This window comes from Prionailurus viverrinus, unplaced genomic scaffold (assembly GCF_022837055.1).
Source record: "Prionailurus viverrinus isolate Anna unplaced genomic scaffold, UM_Priviv_1.0 scaffold_35, whole genome shotgun sequence".
Classification (NCBI taxonomy): domain Eukaryota; kingdom Metazoa; phylum Chordata; class Mammalia; order Carnivora; family Felidae; genus Prionailurus; species Prionailurus viverrinus.
In genome coordinates this window covers 4,279,635-4,299,682 of record NW_025927605.1, presented here as the reverse complement: position 1 = coordinate 4,299,682, position 20,048 = coordinate 4,279,635, and the positions used below count along the sequence as shown (strand labels likewise).

The following is a 20,048-nucleotide window of genomic DNA, read 5'->3' as shown; positions in this document are numbered from 1 at the left end:
GTGTTGTGGAGGCAATATCAGAAGCTATGATGGGAGTGACCTACCTTCCAAACACATAGCTGATGTCAGATGCTGGGCTGGCTGACAATACAGAGACCCTGCTGCCCCGCTGTGGGGCTAGGCCCCCCAGCCCCTTCTCCAAGCCTGGAGAAGCCACCAGTGGAGAGCCCAAGCCATGGGGGCCTGACGTCTTGTTCCCCATGCAGGGGATGGAGATGCTGGGAGAGGGTGGGGAATGAGAGGAGGGAGCCCCACAGTGGGGAGGGGGGCGCTGGTGCCCCCTGCCCTGGCTCCCAGAGAAGATGAGACTCTCGCTGCTGCTTCGAGTTTCTCGAGGGATATCTCTGGAAAGGAGGAGACCACCACTGCGCGGGGAGCCGAAGGGTGGAGTGACAGATGGGCTGGAGCAGCGCTGGGGGCCATCATGGCACCTTGATCTGGTGGAGGTCACTTCGATGTACTTTATGTCTGGGGAGAGAGCAGAGCATCGATGAAACCTGGGAGCCTGTATTCACAGAACAGGAATGCTGGAAGAGTCCTCAAGCCCATCTGGTCTCTCCTCTTTTAGACCGATGTAGAAACAGGCTCAGGGAGGAGGAGTTTGCTGGATTAGGATTAGCACCCAGCTCCACCTTCTAGGCACTGTTTCAAAGTCACCCTCTTTGTGATATCTTCCTTTCATGTGGAGATGCAGTGGAATGAACACAGGTCTTGGAATCTGACAGACCTGGGTTTCAGATCTGACTCTGCCACTTACTATCACAGAACTTGGCCAAAGGACTTCAGCAACTAGAACCTTGGCTTCCACACCTGTAAATGGGGTGACTATACCCAGCCTCTTTGTGTTACAGTAAGGATGAGACAAGATGGAGACATAGCACTGTTCTTGGCACATAAATCTTTTAAACTAGAGAATCTTTTCCTGAGTGAATGTCCCCCTCCCCAGGTTGAAATGACTGCTTTTTGGAGTGTGCCAGTCACATTTTCTGATGCCTCCATTGGTCAGGGTGTTTGAAGGGTGTTTCTACATCTGTGTCTACAATGAAGGCAGGGGGTCTCAAGCTTGGTGGCACATTAGACTCATCTGATGAGCTTTTAAAAGTCCTAATGCCCAAGGCTACACCTTGTACCAAATAGATCAGAATATTTGGTATAGACCCACACCTCAGGTTGTTTGTTTAGTCCCCCAGCTGGTTCCAATGTGCACCAAGCCACACCACTGTGGCCCCCAGCCCAGCCCAGCACCACCACTTTACCTGGGAGCTGGTAAGATTCGTATAATCTGTTTCCACCGCAAGCCTGCTGAATCAGAGTCTGCATTTTAGCAAGACTCCCTGGAATCTGAGTGCACTTTAGAGTTTTGAGAAGTCCGCTTTAGAGCAGGAGCTCCCAGAAGGTAGGGTTTGCTACATTATCAAGCTGTGGACCTCCCAGGTCATGCTTCTAGCTGGTGCACAGTTGTTGGATATTAAACATGCCCCAGGGTGGTGGCTCACTCCAGTGCTCTTTCCTTTTCCCAATGGGGGCATCCAGGACTCTTGTTCTGAGAAATTGCTCCTCCCTGGAGTGGGGCAATGGGTGGTTTTCTCCAGGGTGAGTATGGACACCCCTGGTCCTGACCTGGGGGAAGGGAACTGTCCTTGGTGCTGTTCCAGCAAAGGTGGTGGAAGGTGTGTGTGTGTGGGGGGGGGGCTACCTAGCTGCTCCCTCCTGGAGGCCTGTTGAGTCCTGCCTCCGGCTTCCCAGGATGGAAACTGGGGCAAAGTCAGCGGGAAACTGCACCTTCAGCTCCTGTCTGCCGGCCTCCCACCCCCTTGGGCTTTGGCACATGCACCTATTCCCGCCCACCATGACTGTGGAATCCCTGCCTGCCCCAGCCCGCTCCCGGGTAGGACCTCTGAGCCTGCTGGCGGTTACTGCCTCTGTCTGAGCCTGCTTTGGGCTGGGGTGGAGGTGGAAGATTACATCAGATGAGGGGGGCTGGGAGGCTGACCTGAGCATGCTGTTCCAAGGGGTAGAGGAACAGGCCTGGCTTTGTCGTCAGACAAACCTGGGTGTGAATCCTGGCTTTGCCACTTTCCCGCCAAGAGGCATTAGGTAACGTTCCTAACCACTGCGAGCCTCAGTTTCCTCATCTGCAAAGTGGGGATCTAAAACCAACCTCCCGAGATTTTGGTAAGGATAAAATACATTGATGAACGATGCCTGGAGCTTGGCGCATGGTGGGCTTCAGGGAACTTCTCCTGAGTGCCTGCTTTTTGAGGCCAGTATTGGTCAGATGGCTGACACTGTCCAGCTAAAGTGGGAGTCCTACTGCTGAGGGCAAGAGAAGACGATTTGGCACAATGTATTGTGGGTTCTGAAAAAGTAGAGGTCTTGGAATGGGGTGGATTCTTTCGGAAGGTTGGCAAGCACAACTTCTATTTTTATAGGACTTCATAGTGCTTATACCTGTAATCCTCTCGGCCCTTATGCTCAATGCCAGCAGCCATTGCTTTTACAGAGGAGGAAACTGAGGCTCAGAGAAATGTGGCAATGGAGCTGGCATTTATTGCATAATTTTTTAATGAAGGCTGGTATTTATTGAGTGCTGTGTGCCAGCGCTGTTGCAAACACATTACCTGTATTGGCTCATTTAATCCTCACAACAACTCCGTTGAAGTAAAAAATGTTATTCCATATGACAGATGAGAAATCAAGGCTCAGAAAGGTTGAGTGAGTTATCCAATGCCACACAGCCAGGGAGCGGAGGAATCCGACTCCTGCTCTTGTGCTCAGTTTCGGGGGCCCCTTCCAGGAGGAGGGGCTCCTCAGGACACTTTCCCAAGGCCTGGTCCTTGTGAGAAGTCCTTGGCTGCTTTGGAGAGGGTCTCTTGGCCTGGTGAAGCTCTGAGCTTCCTACTCACTGGGTCATCCAAACACCAACCAAAGGCCTTTCTTGGGGACTGCAGAGTAGGGTTGGGAAGGGAGGACGGAAGGAGTCCTGGAGCTGTGAGTCACCTCTCCCGGCTGCCCTGAGGTGCATGTGGCTGGGGGAGTGGAGGCCCCCACACCCTCCCCAGGGTGCAGCCGCTGTTTACAGGCCCGTGGGGCAAGTCTGAGCAGTGCTGGGTGGATGCAGGCGCCAGCACCAAGCTGGGCTGGTGGAAGGGGGCACGTGGGTGGGGGGCAGAGAGATAGTTATTAAACACCCTTCACTTGGGATTGGCAAACAGCCTTGCCTGGCAGAAATTGCTGGAAAATGAAATGTGGGCTCCTGTTCCAAAGATGGGGAGGGGTGTTGGAGATGGATATGGTGTTTGCTTGGAGAAGCCATCCTCCTGGTGGGATGCCCCACCCCACCCCGCCACCCCCACCCAGGGTAAGTCTGAAGGAAGGGGCAGGGGCAGGGGAGATGGGGGAGGTGTGTGAGTACTGGGGGGAGGTGGAACCCCAGAAGAGGAGCCCTCAGGCTGCCTCCAAACAGATTTGTTCTTCAAAGCTCTGGAGGGCAGGAAACTAGCACCAAAGAGAGAAAGGCAAGAACACAGACTCTGGAGGCCAGAAGCCTGGGCTTTGAGGCCTGGCCTATGACTCACTGGCTGTGTGACCATGGGTCATTACTTCTTCTTCTCCCTGAGCCTCATTTTCTCATTTGTGAAATGAGCCTGCCACTATTTCCTTCACAGGGTCGATGCTGAGATCATGCACTACAAAATCTATGTACATTTAGGGAAGGGAGAAACATAGGATCGCCGACGCTTAATGTCTAATTTTGCCAAGTGAGGACAAAGAGAAACAGTAAACTTCCGCTAGCACCACAATTCCCTTTGACACCCCAAGAGAAGGAGGGATGAGAGGCAAAGGTGGGGCATCCCACACATTTGGATACCTTTGGCCCAATGAGAACTCACCACTGTGCCCAGAATTAGCTATGCCGCCATGGGCTGGCAATTGCTGTCACCAGGAGTGGTGGTCTGAGGCGAGGGTTTCGGCAGGTGGAGATGCATGAGACAGGTGCCACCCATCACAGTGATGTGCTATTAGTGATCACAGTCTAACTGGGAGCTGACTATGCTGGCTCTCTCAGGAGGTAGTGAGCTCCCAGGGATCACTGCCATTCAGGTGGAGGTTAGAGAGAGTATTTTCTTATTCCATCACAAGAGGCTAGGGCAGAGCTGGGGGGCTTCATCAGGACCCTCTGACCACTGTTGGCTGCCCACTCATTCCCCAAACCCCTCTGCTACCCAGAGTCAGGTGGACATAGCTCAGAGCATCTGAGCTTCCAGACTACTGACCTTTGGCCCCTGGAGAAAGGGCCTGGTTGTCAGCGTCCCCACCCCATACATGTGGATGCTCCACAGACACTGGTCTTGCCCCAGCTGGCCTTGAATGTGTGGAACCCCTGCCTTGGGGCATGAACATTAAAGCCCTGGGCTTGCTCCTGCCAATGGTAATTAGACCCAAGCGACCTTCCCTGCAGAGACATGCCTGTGACTGGCCTCCAGAAGCAGGAAGATCTTGGGGGCATAGAGGTGGTTCTTATAACAGCCCTGGTCGGCAATGCTCAATGGGAGGGGGAGGAGGCAGGCTGGAGGCTGGGAACTCGGGCGCCAGAGGACCTGGGTGCTGGGCTCACCTCCGCCCCAGACCCTGAACCTATCCTGGGGCTGGTCCTAAATGCAACCCCAGTGTTTAATTAAAACAGCTGTGGGGTGCCTGGGTGGCTCAGTCAGTTGAGCATCCGACTTCGGCTCAGGTCATGATCTCGCAGTCTGTGAGTTTGAGCCCCGTGTCGGGCCCTGTGCTGACAGCTTGGAGCCTGGATCCTGTTTCTGATTCTGCGTCTCCCTCTCTCTCTGCCCCTCCCCCGCTCATGCTCTGTCTCTCTCACTCTCAAAAATGAATAAATGTTAAAAAAAATTAAGAAAAAGCCCAGCTATCATTCATAATGACTAACAGTGTGCCAGGATTTGTGATAAACCCTCAACAAGTGTTATTTCTTTTAATCCCTGCAACCCCCTTTGAGGTAAGAACTCGTCTCTGTTTTACAGACGAGGAGTAGGAGACAAAGAAGTGAAGTCAATAGCTTGTATAAGGTTTGTCCACCTCCAGTGATTAGGCTGGACTGGCTCCTTACTGAAGTCCATCAGCCTCAGTTTTTTCATCTGTAAAATGGGCAGAAAATATTTCATGGGAATAGATTGGGAGGATTAAATGTTCTCCTGTAAGGGGCTCAGCACAGTGCTTGGACATAATAAGTGTTCAATAAGTAGAAATTCTTATGGACCCTATCTCTAATCCTAATTGTACCCCTTAATCCATGTTTAACGCCCTGGAGATCTCAGTCTTCTGGCCTATCTAATGGGGCTGCTGCATCTTGATCCTTATCCTCAGAGTATACTTGAAACTCTTTGTTGGGGAAACGGACACCAGATGTAGGGATTTCTAGAATTCCTTAGATGTGGTGGTATATTGAAGTTAGTTGTACCAGTTCATGGGAGCTGATTGTTAAATTTTTCAGATTTTGTCCAGCTGAGTTCTAAACTTAGACATGATTAAAAATCAAATTATATAGGGGCGCCTGGGTGGCTCAGTCGGTTGGGCATCCGACTTCGGCTCAGGTCATGATCTCATGGGTTGGAGCCCCGCGTCGTGCTCTGTGCTGACACCTCAGAGCCTGGAGCCTAATTCGGATTCTGTGTCTCCCTCTCTGTCTGCCCCTCCCCCGCTTGCACTGTCTCTCTCTTTCTCAAAATATAAATAAACATTAAACATTTTTTTAATCATGCAAACTTACAATGAAATAACTTATGATAAAAACAAACGTAATAAATACAACTCACCACATTCCAATTATTTTACTATAATCTATACTCTATTTTTAAAAGTTTTGTTTATTTAAGTAATCTCTACGCCCAACGTGGGGCTCAGATTCACGACCCTGAGATCACGAGTCACATGCTCTTCTGACTGAGCCAGCCAGGCACTCCACTATCATCTATATTCTTGAGGTTATTAATATCTATTGTATTGTATAATAGAAATACTCTAAATACAATAACGGCCTTGTACAGGCATGTCTTTCCAGTGCTACATTCAGTGACATCATGTTGATAGTTTGAAATCGGCCCTGGTGGCAGATGTTTCAAATCAGGGCTCTCTCCCATCCCATCGTGGAGCTAGGTGTTAGACATTTACCAGCACACCACCCCTGAGACACAGCAGGGTTCTGCCCTAAGTAGACTGACCTCTGTGACTCTACTTCCAGCTTGGGACTCCCCAGAGAGATACTCCCCTAAACAGCAACAGGGGCCCAGAGAGCAATCCTACAAGAGTTTCAGGGGACCGGGGTTAGGACCTCAAGAGATATACCATAGAACGGTGAGGTTCAGGGATTCCACATTTATCAAGCTCTTATTTACTGCATGGCATCGTATGAAATTCTTATATATAGTAGCTTATTTAAAGTCTGAAAAATCGCATAAAACAGGTATCCATCACCTTTCCAAACTCAGTAATAAAATAGAATTGGATAGTGAGGGAAACTTGTATTTATCTCCTTTATACAGGAGAGAAAACAGAGGTTAAGTAACTTGTTTAGGGCTGCACAGCACCTCCCAATAGGACATAGTCTCCTGCTCCTCTGATTTGTTGGAAAAAGTCCTTCTTCCTCATGAGGTCTCGTCCCCCCTCCTGGCACTGTGCCCCACATCCTTACCCAAGGCTTCAGGCTCGTCTTTCTTTTTCTTTGTGGTAATGCTCTGGGTAGGTTCGGCCCAGGGCGTACCAGCTCCTGGGGGGAGCAGCTGGAAGGTGGGGTCCAGTTCCAGAATCATCTGGTTGAGGCTCTCCAGTGAGAAGTCAATGTAGGAGTCAAGGTCCTCTAGGGCCCCTGAGGCCTGCTCACCAGGGGACTGTAGGAGGCAGCTGGCTTTGGCCCCAGTCTGTGGGCCTTGCTGGAGCCTGCTGGGGGGCCCCTTGTTGGGTGTAGGGGCCATCAGGGCCTGGGCTCCCCAGCCTTCTGTGGTGTAGTAAGGACACTGGGGTGGCAGGCTGGGGCTGGGTGCTGGGTGCAGGACCCTCCTGGGTTCTTCACAGGGAGTCAGGCTGACTGCATGGCCTCCTGCCAGCAGGGGGCTGGACATCACTTGCGACATGGTGGGGCCAGTGACTGTCGGTTTACCTCTGGTTTCAAATCAGCCTCAGTTACACCCCAGAGATGTCGCTTGCCAACCGGAAGCTCCCAGGACCTGAAAGATACCAAGGTTGGGAACTGAGTAACTTTGGTAGATGAAGCCCCTGCCACCCCTCCCCACAAGGCAAAGGCTTATTTATTCATTCATTAAAAGCATGGATACTGGCAGGGGTGGGGGTGGGGGTGGAGTGGCGCCTGGCTGGCTCAGTCGGAAGAGCATGTGACTCTTGATCTCAGGGTTGTGAGTCTGGGTGGCATGTTGGGTGTTGAGATTACTTAATAAGTATTTAAAAAATAATAATAAAATAAGAAGCAAGGATACTGGAGCCAGACTGTCTGGGTTTGCATCCTGGCTCTACTACTTAGTAGCTGTACAATGTTGGACAAGTTAATTAACTTCTCTGTACCTCAGTTTTCCTGATCTGTAAAATGAGTTAAGATTTGTAGCATACTTTGAACAGTGCGTGACACACAAAAAGCATTATGTAAGTGATTCTTAAATAAAATCTCTTTTATTGAGAGGTTATTGAATATCTACTATGTCACAGCCTTATTTATTAAATAAATACTAGCTAATATTTATTGAGTAATTACTATGCACACATATTACACAGAAAGCCATTTAAACTCCTCCTAACAACCATATGAGGTAGATACTATTATTTTCCATTTTATGATGTGTGACTGGAGAGACAGAGAGGTCAGTTACCCGCCCAAGGGTCATACGGCCAACAAGTATCAGAGCAGGACAGGACCTCAGCCTGCCTGATGTCAGAAACCCTGTATTTAGCTGCTACTGCATGTGGGCCAATTGGTGAAACAGACAAGCAAGCAGGTGAGCAATTCTAAACAGGGTTACCAGGGAAGAGGCAAAGCAAGGAGACTCTATAGGCACTGGTGTGGAGGTCAGGGCGGACTTCCTGGAGGAAGGGACATGTAAAGGGAGACAACAAGGAAAAGCAGGAGCTAGCTGAGCAAGGCAGGTAGGGTGAAGAGACAGGTATGTTCAGGGCCCTAGTGGGCAGGGGACATCACTAGGTATTACTGAGCATCTGAGAAACAGAGAGCACCTAGTTGGATGGGGGGGAAAGATGAGGTGGGGGGAGGCAGGCTGGCCAGACCCTGCAGATGTAGGCTGGGCTCTGTAGTGCCTGCTGCACCCTGAGGGCAATGAGGAGCCACAGAATAGTTCTGAGCTTGGCAGTGACATCATCAGTTGATAATCATTCCCTGTGGGCTCATTTGGGAAAGAGATGTTCCGACTTCCCTGTTTCCCTTAGTGTGGAAAGTTCTCCTTGTTGTCTAGCCTTAATGCCACACGTTAGTAGTTTCTTATAGGTTGGGCTGGGTAGGTGGGGACAGGTTCTGGGATTGGGGCTGCCAAGAAAACTGTAAGGAGAGGGGACTTGCTGGTTGTACGACCACTACTAGCCCTGAGCCTCACTGTGTGCCCCACAACACCCCCTGACTCTACTTCTCCCTTTTTCCAAAACACCTCCATCACATCAGACCCCAGGTCTGGAGAAGGCATAGAGACCAGTCTAGGGCAAATGCAAACTGTGGAGTCTGAAGATTCAGATTCAAGTCCCAGCTCAAACAGCTCTGTAAGGTATAACTCTGACCCTCAGTTTCCTCGTCTGTGAGCTGAGACTAAGAATTCCTGCCCTGTATCCTCCCAGAGAGAGGTGTGGAATCGATGAGTGAAAGCAGCTGGGAAATTCTAAATACTTGGAGAGAAGGGCTTATGTAGAGTATAACACTTTCATAATAGTAATCATAGCTCCCGTTTACTGAGCACTCGCCATGTGCCAAGCTCTCACCTATGTGTTTTACACGTGGTAACTATTCGAATCCCCCACATCACTAGGAATTGTTGTATCTCTATTAACTAGTCCATTTTACAGGTGAAGAAACTGAGACTCAGAGAGGTTAAGGAATCTGCATAGGTCACACATCCAGAAAAGTAGAGCTGAGATTCAAACCCAGGCTGCGGGACTTGGGATTCTTAACTCCCTTACCGCATGGAGTTCAAATGCAGAGGGATATCTGAGGTCCAGAGAGGGTATACGATTTGCCCAAGGTCACACAGCAAATTAATGAGAAAAGCCAGTCTCCCTTGTCCCCCATGGCTCCTGTAGGCTCTGTTGCCAGACTTCTCCTTGGCTGGGGCCTGGAGGGGGCGGTGCATCCCAAGCTTGGGAAGGATGTCTATAAATGGCAGTGGAAGGGAATAGTCCTCTGAGCTCCTTCCTAGGAGCAACCGAGGACGCGGAGTTGTGGCTCTTTCCTCACATGCTCCAAGTGGCCTGAGTTTACTGGGGCAGGATCTCAGTGCACCCTGAGGGGTTTTTGGCTGGGCCCCACAGAGGAGCCTGGGGTTACTGACTTTGCAGAGCACATTGTGGGCTGGGGTTATCACTCGGGATGCCTGCTTACTGATTGGAAAACTGCTACCCTTTCCCCTATGGGCCTCAGTTGTCCCATCTGTATGATGGGGATATAATAATAATGGAGCTTAAAATGTACTCATCTCATTTTCTCCGTGGCTCCATGAGGAGGGTACTATTACTATGGGGCTGGAGAGGTTCAGGGATTTGACTCAGGTCATAGAGCCTGCAGAATCCACTGGTGGAAATGGGGTTTGAACCCAGTAGTTTTGAGCCTGGGTGGCCTTGGCTCCACAGTCCCAAACTCTTAACCTTGTGTTACTGCTTCAGAGTTAAGACCCATTTCACATCTGCTCCTTCTGGGATTCTGGAACCCAGTGGGACAGGCCTGGGATTGAGTGAAAGGCAGGTAGCCCCTCAGGGTCTTGTTCAAACTCTCTTCTCACCTTGAACACTTCCAGGGCAGGGGCTGGGTCTCACTCCTTTATTCTTGGACACCCTCACCAGCCCCTCTCTAGCTCTTTCTTTCCTCACCCTCTAGGTGAGGGTTGCTGGGGCTCCAGACTCAGTGTGTGTATGTGTGTGTGTGTGTGCACACCTGCCTCTGTATGTGTTGGGGGTGTATAGGGCTCCAGCCAGCTCTGCCCTATTCATAGGTCCTTCCCACATATTCCCCTTTCTGATTTGGACTCAAATAACTTTGTTTCCAAGGGCTCCGGAGGCAGGGGGATCCTGATACCTTGGCAAATCCCTGTTTCCGTTTCATTGACTTACTCTCTCCCTCCTATTATGAGCCCAGGTCAGCAAAGGGGGAGGGCGACAGAAGGTGAAGCCTGAGCCTCCTCTCCAAAGCATTTTGCCTCTACAGCCCATCCCCACCCCACCCCCATCCTTGAAGAGTGGCTTCTGATTTTCCCATCCCAGACTCACTAAAGCAGACCCTCGGGTGGCCATGCCCCCCGATTCCTGGCAGCCTCTGAATGGCCCAGCATGGGGGCTCAGGGACAGGCTTCGTGCTGTGGGCTGGGAGGCAGGAGGCCTGGGTTCTCTGTCCATTCCCTTCCCAAGTCTCTGTGACCTTGGGCAAGCCTCTTTCCACCCCAGCCCTGGACCTTGGTTCTCTCATCTGTACACCGAAGGGTACAGATTTCCTGCTCTTAAAGCGCTGAACTCTGGGGTCTGTGGTCCTGAGACCATCTCTCTGTCATCTATGGCCTCCTCCCCTTTCTCTCCACCTTCACTTGGAGCCCCAGGACACGTGGAGAAGCTGAGGACAAAGGGTTAAATGAGGTTGGTGAAGGTGCTGAGTCTCCCTCTCTTATCCTTAAAGAATAAAGGCACATACCTGGTGTCCAGGGCGGGCAGACGGCTGTGTTCACTCCTGACTCCTGGGACCAAGACTGCTCAAGGGGGAGGTGCAGTTCACCTTCAGACCTGCCTGAAGAGCAGCACCTGGCCCTCCCACCCTCCCTCCCTCTTCCCCTCCAGGCCCTACACGTGGCTGATAGCCCACAGGCCCCACCCCTCCTGTGTCTAGATGAGCTCAGGTGGGGCTGGCACGGGCACCAGGGAAGGGAAGCAATGGGTGGTGACCCGGCCTGGCGTTTGCTGGGGCTGTGTGTGTGTGTGTGTGTGTGTGTGTGCCCGAACGCGCGTGTATGTTTCCCAAGCTTCTTGCTTGCCTGCTCCCCCGCCTCCTGCCCCATGCCCCTTGTTATGGGAGAGAGGGGTCTATGTACCATGTGGTCAGTGGAGCCCTGCTTATTAGGACAAGCTCTACCTGCTAGGGACAAGGTCCTTGTAGGACTCAGGTGCACTGTGGGCATTCCTCCTACCATGTGGCAGCCAGGAAAGGGACTGTGCGCTGACAGAACCAGCAGAAAGTGAAGTCCTTGCCTTTGGGAAAGGAGGACATCGGTGAGCAAGGACCCTTCCCCTGTACTCTCTGGGCTGGGTCACACTGTGGCAAGCCCAGGGTAGGGGTGCACTGGAATTAAGGCTGGGCATAGATTTTTTTTAACGTTTATTCATTTTTTGATAGAGAGAGAGACAGAGCGTGAACAGGGGAGGGGCAGAGCGAGAGGGAGACACAGAATCTGAAGCAGGCTCCAGGCTCCGAACCGACACGGGGCTCGAACTCACGGACCGTGAGATCACGACCTGAGCCGAAGTCGGACGCCCAACCGACTGAGCCACCCAGGCGCCCCTGGGCATAGATCTTCTATTTTCTTTTTTTTTCCTTCTTAGCCTGGGAATGGGGCTTCTGAACCAAGGGGAGGCGCTCTGAGTGTCTGGAGGACTTTGAGAAGGGCTCGTACATAACCTTGCTCCTCTTCATTCATTCACTCAGGGGCTACCCTTCTGCGTGGTCTGGTTTGTGCCCCTGGGGTGGAAGTTCCATGCAGGGGTGATGGCAGAAAGACCTCAAGTCTAAACATCCCCTCTCCCTGGCCCCAACCCCCTCCTTGTTCTGTGCCAGGGGTCCCAGAGAGTTGCAAAGGGGCATCCAGTCACAGTGGGGGGAGGGCGCTGGTGGCAGAGCTGAGCCAGGTCTGGGCAAGTTGTTCTGCTGAGAGGGAGCTGGCAAAGTCACTAGCTCAGGGACTCCTGGTGATCCCAGCAGTGGCTAATCTCAGGGATGGCTGGGTGGGTGGGTGGGTGGGCCACTCAGTGCCCCCATTATGCTCAGTGAAAAGGCTTCCTGCCTCAAAGTATTTGATGCCCTGTGGCTTGGTGGAGGCATGATGAACCAGCGTCATGGGAGGCCAGGGAGCAAAACTGTGCCAAGTTATAAAAAGGTGCTCCCTCCTGACGGTCGTGTTAAAAGGCGTCTCTGGAGATTCGTGCAGCCCGGCTGGCACATGGCTTGAGGAACAGTTGTGTCTTTGAATGAAGAAAATGAGGCGGTTGCAAGCTGTAAGCTATAAGCCGGGTGCACTGCATGCAGTGGCCTTACTCACTGCAGTAGCTCAGGAAGGGCATTGGGGGTGGGGGTGGGGTGGGAGAATGGGGTAGGTGTGGGGGATGCAGAGGGACAGATGCTGAGTATCTGCTGTGGAAGGGGCACGCCACAGGGAGGTGATCACGTTGGGCCAGGATTGTGGTGGTTCTGGCACTAGTCCTGGCTGCCTCCCTGGGGACTGGCACAAAGGACGGCCTTTATGGCAATTCTTTCAGGGCTGGGAGGCCCCCCAGCCTTATGACCCTGTGCCTCAGGTTATAGTCTTTCTTGGAAGGTGTGGCTGTTTTTGGTTTACATTTGGTCACTTTCTGCACCTTAGGCCACTCCTCGAACACTGATTCCAGTCTCAGCGACCTTCCAGACCCTGTCTACCCATCCCCATGCTACCCTACTTCTCCCCCAACCTCTCTCTGCTCCTCTCCTGACCCTTCCTTCCCCCTGACACGATCAGTCTCCCCAGAGCCTGGGGCAGCATTTCTTCCTGCATCTGTGGATATGTTGTGTGATTTTTCTTCTATAGCTTGTTTTTTGTTTTGTTTCGCTTTTGATGTTTTATTTATTTTTGAGAGAGCGCAAGCAGGGGAGGATCAGAGAGAGAGGGGGACAGAGGATCTGAAGCGGGCTCTGCACCGACAGCAGCCAGCCGATGTGGGGCTTGAACTTCTGAACCCTGAGACCGTGACCTGAACTGAAGCAGGATGCTCAATCAACTGAGCCACCCAAATGCCCCCCTTCTATAGCTTGTTGATGCGATGGCGTATGTTAATTGATTTCCCAAAACGAAGCAGATGCATTTTTCTGTATTTCTCACCCTCCCTTGCCTGGAGTCCTGGTTAGGCAACAGTTTCTGTCAATCAAATGGCCTTGGGAACATGGTTTGTTGCTGCTGGTCAACACGGTGGTGGAGACACTGGGATTTGGGGGCAGCTGCCTTCTAGCATCCAGAGTCCAGCTTTGTGGGTGTGGAGAGGCTGTTCCTGAAAATGGCTTCCTGATCCTGAACCAGTTAGGTGATGGTCTTAAAGTCAACAGACACTGGGTGGCTCCTGATTCTTTACCTTCCTGAAGGCGCCAGAGGCGAGCTCCCAAGTCGGGTCGCGGGTTTTTCTGGGAGCCATTCCTGCAGGTGCAGCCTGTTCCTCTAGCCTTTCTGATGATTTTGTGAGCACAGGATGCACGGAATTCCTTTCTGCTTAAATTTGCTGGTGTGGTTTCTGTTTCCTGCCGGTGACTGATATGGGGCCAGGGGGGAAGGGTATGTGGGTTGGGGCTTCAGCGGCCTGGCTTTTCTGTTGCTGGCAGTGGAGACACAGGGGATGCTTTTAGGCACAGTAGGACCAGGGAAGGAATAACATGGACATATTTGTGCCATAGAAAGATCTTTGCTTCTGGGAGTTGCCAAGCCCCCTGAAAGCATAGCAGAGGCGCAGGCCTTACTTTTCTCTGGAACTCTCTTTTCTTTGGTGTTAAGACAGATGCAAAAGATGTTGGGGAGGGATGTTCTTTGCTGCAGGGGGACAGAGAGAACTGACCTGAACATTAGGCTTTATTTGCAGCACGCGAGACTAAAATTAATAGCAGGAAGGCCTTCTCAACAGAGACGGTGGTGAGAATTTTGGTAAGAACTAGGTTCTGCATCAAGGTCCAGGGAGAGCAGAGCAGGTAAAAGGCCAGACCTGGCACTCTGGAGGCCTGAATTTATACCTGGTCTCCATTGCCATTTGCTGTCATGCTCCAGGAAAGATAGTTATCCTCTCAGGGCCTCTGGATTCCCCCTGAGCGGGAGGCAAGTTTCGTTTTCCTTCCCCTGTTGCAGTGGGAGGGGGGAGGGCATTCTGCCCTTACAAAGGAGCTGCCTTCAGGAGGTGGAGTTTTCTCTGGTCTTATTCTTCTGTTTTTCTGACTCCTTAGCTACAAAATGTGCATGCCTGAAATTCCACCTGCAGGTCAGGTGAGGCCCAAGCCAGGAACATCGTTGTTATCGTTACGAATACCCCCATCCAGGACAAAGGGCGCCCCATGCCGTCTCTAATGCCAGAGCCGGAGGGGTCCCTGGCACTGAAGCCATCTTTGAACTCAAGCTTTATAATCCATTCGTCCCATCAGCAAAAAATGTTGAGCAGGCACCCCCCCCCCACCCATAGCTATTAGTTTACAAATTATATACATAGAATGTTACATACATGAACTATACACACACACACAAATATATATTAGTATGCACATTACATAAGTATATGTACATTACAAAATGCATTATGTGCATTATCCATATAGGTACAAATTAGCTACAATGTACAATATTATGTATACTGTAAAGCCATACAAATAGAAATTAAAAATATAATAAACACCAAGTTTTAAAGCAATTTTTAAGGCTTTTCATTTAATCATGGTATAAAATCCCTTTTTGCTTTCACAGTGAGAACACCACCACTGAATATGCTTCTTTATTTTTTGAAAAGCCTGATTTAACACTTCGTAGAGCAGTGGCTTGAATGTCTGGCCCTAAATTCGGTTTATTTCATATTCAGCTTTTAAGGCTGTCACGGCTAGAAAGGAGGCCTCATGGAGATACCTAGATCCAGACGGACGAGGTGCATTGTGGGCTCAGCTCATTAAGTCATGACATTCATGTTTCAATTTTCAGTGCCATCCACCAATTATGCAAAGGTTTTGTTCAAAATTGACTTTCAAATTTCCATCCTCTCTCATGTCAATCAGTTGTTCTTGCAAAGAAATTGGAATGTGGTGCATTTTAATACTTTCAGCAAATGGATTTAAAACCCACTCAAACTCTCATTTGGAAGATTTTTTTTTTTCTTTCTTTTCTTTTTTTACTTTAGAGAGAGAGAAAGTGAGCAAGCGGGGGAGAGGGGCAGAGGGAGAAAGAGAGAATCTCAAGCAGGCCTCATGCTCAGCGCAGAGCCCAACACAGGGCTTAATCCCATGACCCTGGGATCATGACTTGAGCCAAAATCAAGAGATGAACGGGCCCTCAACCAACTGAGCCACCCACGCGCCCCTCACTTGGAAGATTTTTAACCAAGTTAAAAAAAAATTTTTTTTAAAGGGTGGATATGAAAGATTTTGGGAACACACAAGGTTTCCAGCCACAAAATCTTATAACAATGGGAATACTTTCAAACTTTATTTCTAAAGGCTCTATATACTATTTTCCTTCCAAAAAAAGTTACTTCCTCAACAACTGTTTAAACTTCACCATTATCTTGCTGAAAAGGATTTCATTTTTGGAAATCTCAACAGACAACCCTTGTTTTTCCTTTATGAAATGTCACATGAAATCATGTCCTAGGATTAAGGGGGGAAGCGCCTTTCCTGCCGTGTCTTTGCAGAAATCTTTTTAGGCCACTTGTCCTTTCTTTAGGAGGGTTAATTTAGATTGAATCAGACATTACAATCTGCAAATTCCACTGACCTGGGCATATGTAAGCGGCGGTAGGTCACGATCTGTTGCAAAGCAAACAAGAGAGTAAGCACGTCACTCTCAAGTTGTCTGCCTGAGGGGCACCTGCACCTCCCTGCAGACATTGACCAATGTGGGGGACGTGATCGGCCAAGAAGGGGTACATAACATCTGTATGTCAAATATTATTAGAGCTGCATTCCCTCCTTACTTTTAGATGGAAATACGTGCACATACATATACCTTGAATTCTAAAATTCTTCTTCCCAGGTGCTGATGGATCGTTTTGTGCTACCCTAGGGGTATGTGCATTTTGCTCTGAAGGTCAGATCTCAGTGGACTGATGGGTCACTGAGGCTCAGAGAGGCACAGAGGTGGGGCTAGGGGTGGCTTAAGGGCCCACGGCAAGTGGTGACAGAGCCAGACTGAAACTCAGGTCCTTGCCTTCTTGGGCCCTCCCCTGATACCAACCAGGGCATGTGAAGTCAGTGCAGGCTGGTCTGTGCAGTTCCCATCCCCACTGCACAGGGTCCTGGGGCCCCAGGAATACCTACCCTCTTAGGGCCCAGGGCCAGTACTTTGGCATTTTCTCTACCCTGTGTTCTCTGGGGAGCAGCACTGGGTGGGCCCCAAGTGCAGGTGTGGACATGCTTCTTGTTAGAATACCCTTTTCCTGTCCACCCCTTCCTCTCTTATGGCAGAGCCTGGATCATTCGATCAAGGATAAGTTGTGTGGCCTCTTTGGACCAAATAATCCATACCTGGCTTTGGAACATAATTTGTGGATTCTTATACCTTAACCAGAGTTAAGTTTGAAAAGAAAAGCAGTTACCTGGATCCAAAAACAGGCAGGCTGAGGGCTTGACAATGCTCCCCTTGGGCAGACCTTGTTGGACTTTCATTCTTCTGGGGGAGGGGAGATGGAAGGATGCTCCTTGGGACATCAGGGCCTGTGCTCCACCCCTGGACCCAAGCTGCTGGACCCTCTGCCCAGGCCTGGCCTATGGAAGAGGATCCCCGGCTAGCTTGAGGGAGGAGGAAGGTGATTCTGCATAGCTCTAGGCCCACAGTGAGCTCACTGGATGAGCAAGGCTTCCTGTTGAGCCTGGTAAGTGAGTAAAAGGACACACTGTGCTCTCACACCTCCCTGCCCCCAATCCCCTGCCAGCATGGCCACCCTTGCCTTCACTTCCTGAGCTCAGCTCTGTTGTCATGCACCCGGTGGCCGTTTGCACACAGCACCCCTGGAGCCACGTGTGGCCAAAGAGCGTGGCATCCGTGGCAACACCCATGTTGTCTGTTCCCCAGATTCAATTTCCTTTTCCTCCTGGGCACACAGTGAGACTGCACTTCCCGGCCTCCCCTGCAGTTAAACAGGGCCAGGGACTGAGTTCTGGCCAGTGGAATGTAGCCAAAGAAATGTCACCTGTGTCTTATCCTGGTCTGATCCCTGAAAAATTCACCTTGGCTCACTCTCTTCCCTGTCCAATGGTCAGATATGAAGGGCCCAGGGGAAGATGATAAGGCCTTTACCAGAGTGGGGTGGAGGGTTCCTGGCCCCTGCAGAGTTATGAGGAGCAGAGCCCACACCCACTGCACCTATGTGAGAAAGAAATCTTCATACGTGAAGCCACCAAAATGTTGCAGTGAGTACAGCGGTGACAGCCTGATTAACACAGTGTCTGACCCCAGATGAGAAGTTGGGGGGCTTGAATTCTTTAAGATTTTGTGAGCCAATATTGTGTAGGACTTACAATTTAGACTCTGGAGCTGGACTCCCAATTTTCCTCACCGATGAGCCGTGTGACTCTGGGAAAACTGGTTAATGTCCCTGAACCTCAGTTTTCTGGGATGTTTGAAAGGTATGTGCAATGATTCCTGATTCCCGCACACTAAACATTTATAAATGGTAATTATTATTAGGCTCATTGATCCTGCTGGACTTTGCATCCTCCAAAGCAGGGACCATATTGGATTCATCTCTCTGGATCCCTGCTGGACCTGGTACAGGTTGCTCCTGGTCTAGTGGGCAGAGACGACTCAGAGCTCTCTGCTGTAACCCAAGGCAGGCTGGGATGTGCCACAGAGGAGGGGTATAAGTAAAGTGTTCCCTGGGGGAGATTAATTCTGTCTGAGGTGCAGGCAGAAGGCTTCATGGAGGAGGTGGCATTTCAGTAGGTCCTTGAAGGAGAAAGGGTAGCGTTGACACCATAGAAGTGGGCCATGGTTGCTCTAGGTTAAGCAAAGCTCCCATGAGTTAAGTCTTGAGGTAGAGAGAACTGGACCTGCCTGGCTGGAGCAGTTGTCCCCTAACATTTCCAAGACCCTGGGAAAGATTACAAATAGGGGCAATTGGAGGCAGATTCCTAAGATGCCATCCTCTACTTAATCAAATACTAATCTAGGTACACTATGAAGAAATTTTGCAGATATAAAGTTTCAAGTTGGCTGGCCTTAAAATATGGAGGTGAATTAGATGGGCCTGACCTAATCAGATGAATTCTCTGTAAGAAGAGAGTTCCCTCCCATCTGGTAGCAGAATGGGAAGTAATAGAGATTTGAAGCATGGGAAAGATTTGACTCGAGTGACCCTCAGTTGACAGCCAGCAAGGAAATGGGGACCTCAGTCCTACAACCACATGGAACTGGATTCTGCCAACAGTCTGTGTGAGCCTGCAAAGCAGATTCTTCTCCAGAACCTCCAGACAAGAGCCCAGCCCGGCTGACACTTGGTTTCGTCCTTACAGGAACTCAAGCAGAGAACCCAGTTAAGTCCACCTGGACTTCTGACCCGTGGAGCTGTGAGTTCATAAATCCGTGTTCTTTTAAGTCACTCTGTGGTCATTTGTTAACACACAGCGATAGAAGGTGAATACAGATGCCCAAATACCATGAGTCTAAATATTCAAAAGTTCTAAGTCAAGCTTACATACCGTTAATGAAGTATGTTCTATCCATACATCTTGGCATATATACCTTCATAATGACCTTGAGGGCCAAGGTCAAATCCATAATTCTCTGACGACTTAAAATTCTGTGCCAGCAGGCAGCTGCCCAGGGAGGGCTGGCCCCTGGGTCCCAGGCCCTGGCCTGTGGTCTGACCCTCTTCTCTTGTCATTCTTGGCTCCACCCTGCACCGGAAGGGGTGGACAGGCAAGGCCAGATAAGCTAAATTCCATCTACTCCCCTGCAAACTGCTGTCTCTTGTCTGTCCTTGGGCCCAGAGTACAGTTTGCCTTTGGGAAAAGGAACTTGGAGAAGTCTCAGGGTGTTTAGGCAGGAAATAAAATAGTGTGTCAAGTGTGTTCTAGAAGGGAGGCTGTGGCTCTGGTGGGTACATCCACTTCAGACCTTTGGAGTCCTCATTCCTCAGGGGCGGCCACAGCAGGATCCCTCTGCAAGTGGGGGACCCAGGGACAGGGACTTTCTTTTTTTTTTTTCTTTTAATGTGGTAAAACACATATAACATAAATGTAACATTAGCCACACTTAACACACTCACAATGTTGTGCAACTATCCTCTCTATTGAGTTCCAGAATGTTTTCATCATCCCTAAAAGGAAATACTATACCCATTAAACAGTCACTCCCCATTCCTTCTCCACACACCCCCCACCCCCCCACCCCCCACCCCGGGCCCTGGCAACCTCTGATCTGAATTCTATCTCCATTCATTTACCTTTTCTGGATATTTGCTATAAATGGGATCATACAATATGTGTCTTTGTGACTGGCTCCTTTCACTTAGCATAATGATTTCAAGGTTCATCCATGTTGTATCATGTGTCAGTATATCCTGCCTTATTATGACCGTGTGATGCTCCATTGTACGAATACATCACATGTGTAAGGGCCTTTTTTTTTTTTTTTTTTTTTTTTTCCCGCCAGGATCTAAGACGATATTGGGCAGGGGATTGGGGAAATCCGCTGGTGGCTGTGCTTTTTTGTTCTTTCCTCCTCTGTGCCTCTTGGGGTCTGTCACTCTAGAATATGCTGCTGGGGCCTAGGGACCCAGGGAGACAGCCAGTCTCACCACGTCCCCTAGTCTTTGCAACCTGATCCTGAATCCCGCCCAGTGGTGGTGGCGGTGGCAGA

At 50.3% G+C, this 20,048-nt stretch overlaps 1 protein-coding gene across 2 annotated transcripts in view; it reads right to left on the bottom strand.

The window, feature by feature from the left end:
* Positions 1-17,390, bottom strand: part of TNS4 (tensin 4) — a 28,042-nt gene extending 10,652 nt beyond the window's left edge. The window contains exons 1-4 of one of the 2 annotated variants that reach the window (XM_047846046.1): positions 17,380-17,390; positions 10,910-10,964; positions 6,701-7,232; positions 45-468 (exon numbers count right to left, since the gene is read on the bottom strand). In XM_047846046.1, the coding sequence (XP_047702002.1) occupies positions 45-468; positions 6,701-7,139 (863 nt within the window). In that variant the 5' untranslated portion in view covers positions 7,140-7,232; positions 10,910-10,964; positions 17,380-17,390. The remainder of the gene's footprint in view (positions 1-44; positions 469-6,700; positions 7,233-10,909; positions 10,965-17,379) is intronic. The other variant, XM_047846047.1, reaches the window with a different exon arrangement.
* Positions 17,391-20,048: the final 2,658 nt, after the last annotated feature.